The sequence below is a fragment of the Anopheles stephensi genome, chromosome 2 (genome assembly GCF_013141755.1).
Source record: "Anopheles stephensi strain Indian chromosome 2, UCI_ANSTEP_V1.0, whole genome shotgun sequence".
Classification (NCBI taxonomy): domain Eukaryota; kingdom Metazoa; phylum Arthropoda; class Insecta; order Diptera; family Culicidae; genus Anopheles; species Anopheles stephensi.
In genome coordinates this window covers 83,350,324-83,359,735 of record NC_050202.1, presented here as the reverse complement: position 1 = coordinate 83,359,735, position 9,412 = coordinate 83,350,324, and the positions used below count along the sequence as shown (strand labels likewise).

At 50.9% G+C, this 9,412-nt stretch overlaps 2 protein-coding genes across 2 annotated transcripts; one reads left to right on the top strand and one right to left on the bottom strand.

Moving 5' to 3' along the window:
* Nucleotides 1-562: 562 nt before the first annotated feature.
* On the top strand, nucleotides 563-4,677 carry LOC118505738 (probable DNA mismatch repair protein Msh6). The gene is made up of 4 exons (XM_036041928.1): nucleotides 563-1,434; nucleotides 1,506-4,046; nucleotides 4,121-4,276; nucleotides 4,387-4,677. Exons 1-4 carry the CDS (start codon nucleotides 685-687, stop codon nucleotides 4,504-4,506), a joined length of 3,567 nt encoding a protein of 1,188 aa, XP_035897821.1. The 5' UTR covers nucleotides 563-684; the 3' UTR covers nucleotides 4,507-4,677.
* A 40-nt stretch (nucleotides 4,678-4,717) lies between these two features.
* LOC118505739 (glycoprotein 3-alpha-L-fucosyltransferase A) lies at nucleotides 4,718-8,410 on the bottom strand. The gene is made up of 5 exons (XM_036041929.1): nucleotides 7,001-8,410; nucleotides 6,833-6,917; nucleotides 6,094-6,668; nucleotides 5,819-6,002; nucleotides 4,718-5,750 (listed from the first exon to the last, which is right to left on the bottom strand). Exons 1-5 carry the CDS (start codon nucleotides 7,087-7,089, stop codon nucleotides 5,226-5,228), a joined length of 1,458 nt encoding a protein of 485 aa, XP_035897822.1. The 5' UTR covers nucleotides 7,090-8,410; the 3' UTR covers nucleotides 4,718-5,225.
* Nucleotides 8,411-9,412: the final 1,002 nt, after the last annotated feature.

Below are 9,412 nucleotides of genomic sequence, written 5' to 3'. Positions count from 1 at the left end.
CCACAAATGCTTATCAAACCGTTCCACTACCAGCAACCTTATCCGCGACGCGCGCAACTGTTTACTTGGGTGGATAAGCAACAGATCTGATGTAAAATCTTAAGAATCAGAGATCCGCGAACGTATTACCAACCGATTTGTTCCCGCTCTTGCAACACTTTCACGATAGTCGAACTTTATGCTAGAATCTCACCCATTTTTTCTTCCCGGTAGCACTACCAGTACTCGACGAACCAGCATGTTTTTTTTATATCAGAGTTACCAGCAAGAACCCTACAACAGTCCGTTGTGAATCGTGGAGCGCTGTTTGTCGACACTCTTTCTCTAATAAAAAGTGTAATTTTCATAAAACCGTGTATTTATTTTTATTTGTGTAGAGAATATCACAATCAATGGTTTTAATCAACAAATATTATACGAAAACTCATATAGAATATATGAAAAACAATTAACTTGTCGCGTCCCATTGTGCGTCCTTCACTGCATTCAAGGCTATGTATACTGGCACACCCTTGCTATGTAAACCTTGACAGTTTGAAAAAGCGCGCGTCAAACGTCAAACAGCGAAACAAAAAGTCGCGCGGTTTGTTGATCGTGCGCGTGTGGTTCCCACTTTCCCAGAAAGTACGATTGTTTTCTTGCGAAGACGAGTTTCTAGTGAATCCGTGTGTCCTTCTTTGTACAATGTCCAAAAACAAGGAAAAATTTCCCAGCTCTCCCAACACACTGCACAATTACTTTGCCAGGTCGCCCGCAAGCACGAAGAAACCGGCGGCAAATCCATCAACCCCGACGAGTGCGCTTGCTGCCGGTGGTGCTACTGCTGCTGACCGGTCATCGTCGAACAATCAAACCAATGGCACTCCGAAAAGCTCGAAAGTCGCAGTTAAAAAGGAAAGCGAATCGATTGGCAAGGAAAAACGACCAGTTCCTGTGAAACCGGGTGTGAAAGATGGGGAGGAAGAAGAAATTGGAACGAAAAAGAAGCGTCGTCGTATCCTGATGCTGGACGACACGTCCGACACCGAGGAAGGCGACGCCGGTGGTCGCAACAATGAGAACAAACCGAATAACAATAACAATCTGGAGAACCATGATGATGAACAAACTGGGACGAAGCGGTTCGCATCGCTATCGTCGTTTGAGCGGCCAAACGAACCAACCGAATCGAGCGATGAGCGAAAGGGTGAGCGATCGTCCAAGCAAGAGTCGGATGATGGTCCGGTGCAGAAAAAGATAAAATTAGAAAAAATAAGCGAACCGGCCGATGAACCGGGTCCGGTGCTGGACGAACCGACCGTTTGGACGCACCAGAAGCTGGACTTTTTGAAGCCGAACAAAATCAAAGATATTCACGGTAATCGGCCCGGCAGTGAGAAGTACGACAGCCGAACACTGTACGTGCCGGATTCTTACCTCAACACGCTGACACCGGTAAGATTGGCGGAGGAGAGTTTTTCGTTGGAAATAAAGCAATATTCTTCTTTTCTCGCTCTCCACTACAGGCCATGCGACAGTGGTGGATGCTGAAGAGCAAAAACTTCGACTGTGTCCTGTTCTTCAAGGTTGGCAAGTTCTACGAACTGTACCACATGGATGCGGAGGTCGGCGTAACGGAGCTGGGTTTCAGCTTCATGCGGGGTGAGTTCGCTCATTCCGGGTTTCCCGAAGCGGCGTACGACCGTATGTCGACCACCCTGGTCGAAAAGGGCTTCAAGGTGGCACGGGTCGAGCAGACCGAAACGCCCGACATGATGCAGGAACGGTGTAAGGTCGAGCGAACGAACAGCAAGTACGATAAGGTGGTTCGTCGCGAGATTTGTCAGATCACCGTGATGGGCACGGAGGTTTTCGGGCAGCAGGTAAGCATCACCGCAAACCACCAGCCCCGGTACATGCTGGCGCTTACGGAAAGTTTCCGCCAAGGAGCGGGCAGTCGGTATGGCGTTTGTTTCATCGACACCTCGATCGGATTGTTCCATCTCGGCGAGTTTGATGATGACAATCAGCAGTCGCGGCTGCTCACGTTCCTATCGCACTATCCACCGGTGCTGGTGCTGCACGAGCGTGCCGGAGCTGGCAATCTGTCGGAGGGAACGCAGCGCGTCTTGCGCACCTTGCTTGCGAACGTAAAGCGTGAGGCCCTCACTACCGGAAGCCAGTTTTGGTCGGGCGAAACAACGCTCAAGTATCTGGCGGAATCGATCTACGGAGAAGGCTCGGCAAAGGAGGGCTCCAAGTGGCCGCCGGCACTGCGCACCATGCTGGACGATGCTGACAGTTTGGGCTTAACACCGAAAGAGTCTTACCGGCTTGCTTTGAAAGCGCTCGGTGGGTGCGTTTGGTATTTGCAGCGATGTCTGCTAGATCAGCAGGTGCTTTCGTTAGCCACCTTTGAAGAGTACGTTCCGTTCGATGAGGATAAAGCAACCTCGAACGAGTCGCTCGAGAAGCGGCTCGGAGCGGCCAGCGCAAAGCGTTTCATGGTGCTGGATTCTATTACGCTGAACAATCTGAAGATTGTTGGATCGGAAGGATCGCTGGTGGACCGAATGGATCACTGTTGCACCAAGTTCGGCAAACGGTTGCTGCACAACTGGATCTGTGCACCGAGTTGCGTGAAGGAGGAAATCCTACAGCGCCAGGAAGCCGTCGGCGAGCTGATCGAGAATGTCGATCTGCTGCAGAACGTTCGTCAGATTCTTGGACAACTGCCCGACATGGAACGACATTTGGCCCAGATCCATGGGTTTGGACTCGCGCTCGCCAATCACCCGGCCAAACGGGCCATCCTCTACGAAGAGCACGTGTATGGGAAGAAGAAAATGCGTGATTTCATCGCCACGCTGAAAGGATTTGAATCGCTGCTCGCACTGCCCAAGCTGTTTTCGGGCACCTCCTCCAAACTGCTCGTACGGCTAACGCAGAAGGCGGATTCCTCCCCTTCGGGCATCTTCCCATCGATGGAGCGGCAGATACAATTCTTCGAAAGCTCGTTCGATCACGAAAATGCGCTCAAGAGCGGCAGTATCGTGCCGGAGAATGGGCTCGACGCGGAATACGACGCCATCGAGCAGGAAATACAGGATTTAAACCGCGAGCTGGACGATTATCTCGTGCAGCAGGTTAAATTCTTCGGCTGCACCGTCAAGTACTTCGGGAACGACAAGAAACGGTTCCAGCTGGAGGTGCCGGAAGCACGGGCGAAGAAAGCCAACAGCGACTACACGCTGGAAGGCACCAAAGCCGGCAAGAATGGGACGAAACGCTTCCACACTGAGGAAACGCGCCATTTCCTCAAGCAGATGATGCAGCTGGAAGAACGTAGAAAATCGGTCCTGAAGGATTTGGCGCGCCGAATCTTTGAACGATTTTCGCGCAATTACGAGATGTGGAAGGGATGCATCGATCTGGTGGCCATGCTCGATGTGCTAACCTCGCTCGCGGAATATGCCCGCTCGGAAGGGCTCGCGTGTGTGCCGGAGCTGCTCGATCGGGCAGATGCGGCGAACGGGTCCGGCACATCGTTCATCGAAATCGCGGAAGGCATTCATCCGTGTCTCGCGAGCGATGCGGCCGAAAGTTTCATCCCGAACGGCGTAGCGATCGGTGGTGGAGCAGGCAAAGCCAATCTGGTTCTGCTGACCGGCCCTAACATGGGCGGTAAGAGTACGCTGATGCGGCAGGTCGGTTTGCTGGCCGTGATGGCACAGATCGGCTCGAGAATACCGGCCGAAAGCTGCCGGATGACGCTTATCGATCGTATCTTTACGCGACTCGGCGCCAGCGATGACATTATGGCCGGCCACAGTACATTCCTGGTGGAGCTGAACGAAACGTCCGCCATCCTGAAGCACGCGACCGCCGACAGTCTGGTGCTGTTGGATGAGCTGGGCCGGGGAACGGCAACATACGATGGGACGGCAGTGGCCGGTTCCGTCGTACACTACCTGGCAGATTTAAAGTGTCGCACCATGTTCTCGACGCACTACCACAATCTGGTGGACAGCTTCCACGATGATCCGCGAATCGCGCTCGGGCACATGGTAAGACAGATGGAGACAGTTGCTGACAGAGTTGAGACAGATCTTAAAGCATCTCGTATCGCTTCGTCCTTTAGGCTTGTATGGTGGAAAATGAAGACGGGGATGATCCAACGCAGGAGACGGTCACCTTTCTGTATCGCTATACGGACGGTGCATGCCCGAAGTCGTACGGCTTTAATGCAGCCAAGCTGGCGGGAATGCCCACGGCCATCATCAAACGAGCGTACGAGGTAAGTGATAATGAGGATACTACTTCACTCTAGGATTCCGTGGCCAAGAATTGAGACCTAACTACTCTCCTTCTGTCTGCCCTTTTCCCTCTCACTCTCTCTCTCGTTAGCTCTCTAAAACCGTCGAAGCGGAAGCACTTAAGCGTAAGATACTGATGAAGCTGCTTAAAAATGCGCCCCAAAACGAGATCAAAGAACTCGTCGTAAAGTTTAAATCCTGCCAATTTTAATCCCTCCGGCTTCTCACCACACGCTACCGATGGAGATTGTTTTCCTACCAGATCTGCACCCTGTATTCGCATTCAGTTAGTTATAGTTTTTGATTTACGTGCCATAAGTACAAATTTGTCGTTTAAATTCACCACAAAAACCAAAACACGTTCTCAATTAAAATAAGCCAACAAAAAGGAAAAAAAATAATACAATAATCCAGCCTCGTCGTTCTGTTTTATCTACATCGATCAAAAGATAATGTATTTGAAAAATAGTTTAAGTAACACAATTTTTACTTACAGCCAGCCGCCTTCCGGCGCGCTCTTGGTAGATTCAAAAATCGCTCTAAAGACCGCTAAGAAGTTCCTTCCTGCACTTTCCCACACACTGCCATCTCAGCCGCTCCATTTCCCATTCCCGCCACTATTCTAGCTAGTCGAGCGCGCGCTCGTACGTAATACTGGTATGAGCAACTGCTACTCTCCCTTCTGCTTCAGCAATCATTAGACACACGTCCGCCTCGTGTAATGTTCAAATAATCTGCTAAACAACGTGTTCAAAACGAAACTGTCCTTCGAGAAAAGAATACTAAAAAACCCTGGTAAGGACTCGCGGGACCCCATGCAACCCCCTCTCGCTGCTAGTACGGTTGCACTCCCGCAAGCCATTAAAAATTCGAAAAAAAGAAAGGAACTTTGCTATAATACATCTTCACCACGCGCGCGCGCGTGTTTGCTCATCGGCTATCGGCGGCCGGTTTTTCGGGATTGCGCGCCCGGAAGTTGCGCCACGAGCCGTTCGTACAGACGCCCGGTCCGCGCCACCATTCGTTAATGTCGTCGTACGATTTGGGCCGCCGGAAGGAGGCTTCGTCGTGCAGCATCGCGCACACCCGGCACCAGTAGTACGTGTTGATGAATTCGCCCGTACCCTTCCACTTGAAGTACGAGTTGTACAGCTCGTCGTTCCGGTCGAGCAGGTGCAGATATTCGGCCAGCTCCTTCGGCGAACCGAACTCGTCCACGTGGATGTAGGACTTTTGGGGCGAGCTGGCCTCGTAGTCTTCCGGCCGGGCACCCATCACGATCGGCAGCACGTTGCGCGTTAAGGCATTGACGAAGAACTTTTCCGTGATGTAGTCCTTGCAGTTGGAGTTTTCGAAGGCAAGATAGAACTTGTAGTCACGGTCCAGTATCTCGAAGCAGCGCTCCGCCGTACTGCGGGAACACTTGAACGTTCCACAGGCACCATAAATGTCGACCTGCAATACAGGGGAACCTGGTGGTGAGATCTGCTCCGTTGCTTCGATCGTTGGTCGAATCGCCTTACCTGGATGTATTTCTGCAGCTCGTGCGCATACTGAAGGCGTCCGTTGCGTGCACCACAGTTCGAAACGAACCAGGCCACCTTGCGCGTCTTGTTGAGCGCATAGTTCCGATCCTGCTCCACCTGTCGGATGCGAGGATCGAAGTATTCCCACTTCTCGTACGGTGCGACTATATCACTATCCTTCCTGTGGTGTGTGGTGAGAGAGAGAGAGAGAGCAAACGACAGCTTTAGAGCTCCAGCCCGTAATGTGCCGGCGGACACTCGACTCGACAAACCTGTACGTAGCCGTCCAGTTGAACACGTCCGGATATTTGACGTGCTGCGTGTGGTACGGACACTCCAGAAAGTACATCATGTAGATCTGGTACGCTGATCGGGGCACCGATGGCGGGATGTAGTGATCCTTGTACAGCACCAGATCGGCGGTGGTGGCCTTTTCCCGCTGCGCCGTAATCGCGCAGGTAGAAACGGGGCACTTGGAGCTGAGAAACACGTCCCGGCCGGCTTTCACGTTCCACGGGCTAAGCCCGTTGTACAGCAGGATCGTTTTCAGCTTGCCCTTCCGTTTGATTGTCTCGTAGTTGGGCGGTACGAACATCAGCTGGTTGCTGATACGATCACCGCGCGACGTTTCACCCGGCAACAGTCTGGCCAGCCGCTTGTTCGTCTTGCGGTTGCGCCTCGCCGGCTTCGGGTATCGCATACCCTGCGAGAAGTACCATGGCAGATCGGTGGCGGTCAGCGTGTCCTTAGGCCGCTCGTCCGACCGGGACTTGCCGTAGTCGGCGATATCGTTCTCCTTGTCAGCACGATCAGCTGTATCGACTGTTTCGACGGTCGTAACGGATGGCTAAAACGAGGTTGAAACACGTATCGACCATCAGAAACCGTTGCGTGTGTCAATGGGCACAGAATTGTGGAGAGTTGAAGATCTAATCTCCCCACACTTAATACGCTTAATTACATACTAAGCGGACTAAATCTGTGCTCTGTCCTATCTGAGATGTACAGTACCTCGTGCCGCCGATTCGTTTCATCCAGCTGGTATTCATCCCTCGCATATAGCACATGTGGCGATTTCGTACTCCAATCTTTATCCCTGCACAAAGGAGAATTAAACAAAAAGCTTCCTCATCACTGTGTACAAAGTAGTGAACGATGCTAGTTTGCAAATGTTATTACCTTAAGTTGAACACTAATAATATCAGTACGGCGAAACATAAAACAAGAAAAAAGCATTTCTTCGGCGACACCTTCGACAGTCTCATCATAGACACATTTCCGTCCACAGCTGCGTTAATTGTTTACCGGGGGGTGGTTGAGATGTTTTTGTGCGTTGCCTTGCCAACCAGGATTACTGGCTACTAAGGTTCACTAAGATTGACAGCCGGATAGTAGTTAGTCCCTTGTTTTTTTGGGAGGGAGCGGTATCCGGGACGTCTCCTACGCCTCCTAACGTCTAGTAGCCGTAGAAGCCTCTTGATGATGGCATTGTGTGTGTGTGTGTGTGTGTGTGTGTGTCTGTAGTTCCGATTCACGTTCCAGGTTCCCGGAGCCACCACCGTCCAACTACACACCACCGGATCGCTCTTTCGGACGATCGCGTTTTTCCATAGCTTCCACTGAGCACAGTTCGATTATCACACTGCGTATCGCGAGGCTGTTGTTGCCGTATTCGAATGGCAGGGGCGGATACACTCTGCTGCTTGTCAGAATGGAGCGATATCTGCACCAAACAATCGGGTCCCTCCGGTTGTCATCACCGGGACTGGTAGGCGGGCACCGTGTAATGTTCACGTTTAATGTTCCGTAATGCTTAGGAATTATGATGACCGTTGTCCGATGTGGCCCAAAAATTGACCCAATTATTGCTGTTCACCTTTTTTTGTTCCTGGTCGTGTCCAGCATGCGTGTACGGTTCCGCCGCTATCTAGCAACCCACATCGCTCAGGTTGGGGTGTTGCTAGTGTTTAGTGTATGGAAACGGGGGCCCACTGCGATGAATTGTGAAAATGGATTGCTGAGCAAATCCGAACCGAAAACTGCATGCACCTGGCCCTTGTGTTATTGTATGTGGCAATACTTTTACTACAGAAAAACGTTCCCTACGGGATGGGGGAGTATTGGGAGCCCCAGTCAGTTTGTTTTACAACACAATGTTTATAGCAATTTGTCGCAGTAATTTTCACGCTTTTTTTACGATTGCACACAGTTTCGCACAAACACCGTACATCCGCGTTGGGGGTTTTTTTTTACAACCAGTTCTTGGACTCACGGCATCGAGGTCTAATGGCACCACAGTTGCACTCTATTTTGCAGTGGACACAGGACCACCACCTCCGATGAGTTCAGACGAACGATTTCATAATTTTCATCTCCACCGTTGCCCCCCATCGAACGGCTCTCTCCTCCATATCAAGGAATGAGGCGGCGGATATGCGGACTCTCGAACTCTCGGACACCGTCGGTCTGTACTTCTGACATCGAACAATATTTCTCGCTCTAGCTGGGACTGTTTCATTTAATAGTCTAATCCCTGTTTTTTCGGATCCTTTGCCGAGCTTAGTTAGTACGTGCTAAATCCACCAAAACGGACACACATTTTGTCGACGACCGAGAACCGTCCGCGAACTAAATTCGACTGACACCTAACACACGCACTAACATCCTTCGCTCTGCTGCTGGGTGCTGAAGGAGTTATTTTCCTCCCAGTTTTCCACCGCGCGAAGGGTGAAAAAGAGGGAACGACGACCGAAATATCCTTGCTGCTGCTGCACCGTCCTGTCGCACCGAATCGCCACCAATACACACAAACTCGCGCAATCAAACACGCACGTGTGTTGTGCGCATGCAAAAAAACAAATGAAGGAAAACGACAGTCCAACACCACTCCCCAGGTTGTTGTTCGGAAACAATTACATCGTCTCGATATAAACCACGCACACACACACGCGCACACATGAAAAGGACATTTGGGTGCCTACTTTGATGATGATGGTGTGTGCGTTCCCCGTCGGATAGTGTAGGGTGCGCGCGAAAGTGAGCATGTATTTTTGCCGCCGCCTTGGTTAATGGTGGTGGTGAGTAGATAGAGCAACCCCAAAACACACACGACAAGGGGTGAAAAATCCTTGCACACCCTAATGCCGTTCGTGTCCTGCGCTGGGATCGGGAAGGATATTTCGAGGAGGGTTTTTCGTTGAGATTGTTTGTGAATTGCCGGGGGTTGCATTTGCTCTGCAGCGAAACGGACGGTACCGATGCTTACTCATCCAACGGTTGGTTCCGTGCCGTGCCGATGAATGGTCATTTAACACTAGCACGGCCAGAAATGGGAAATTGACACTTTACGGATATTTCGAGTTATACCCTAACATGTTCATTTTTTCATTTACAAGATGCCATCTATAACGTATTCGGAAGAGATTTCCTTTCGAAATCTTCGATCGCTCCAGGTTGTCCGGTGTGATTCTCATAACAAGAGCAGCACACATAACAGAAGTCCGGTGATCATTTTACAGCTGTTGGTGACTTCTATGTGATTCCTCTATTGAAAACAGTTTCTGAAACGAGGGATGAGTTTTCAATTCCAGA

What these genes read in the sequence shown, in the direction of transcription:
- LOC118505739 (XM_036041929.1), bottom strand. Translation starts at nt 7,089, where the DNA reads ATGATGAGACTGTCGAAGGTGTCGCCGAAGAAATGCTTTTTTCTTGTT. An exon ending in TTATTAGTGTTCAACTTAAG is followed by an intron (nt 6,918 to 7,000) that starts GTAATAACATTT and finishes TCCTTTGTGCAG; the next exon opens with GGATAAAGATTGGAGTACGA. An exon ending in AACTGGACGGCTACGTACAG is followed by an intron (nt 6,003 to 6,093) that starts GTTTGTCGAGTC and finishes CACACACCACAG; the next exon opens with GAAGGATAGTGATATAGTCG.
- LOC118505738 (XM_036041928.1), top strand. Translation starts at nt 685, where the DNA reads ATGTCCAAAAACAAGGAAAAATTTCCCAGCTCTCCCAACACACTGCAC. An exon ending in ACCTCAACACGCTGACACCG is followed by an intron (nt 1,435 to 1,505) that starts GTAAGATTGGCG and finishes TCTCCACTACAG; the next exon opens with GCCATGCGACAGTGGTGGAT. An exon ending in GAATCGCGCTCGGGCACATG is followed by an intron (nt 4,047 to 4,120) that starts GTAAGACAGATG and finishes TTCGTCCTTTAG; the next exon opens with GCTTGTATGGTGGAAAATGA.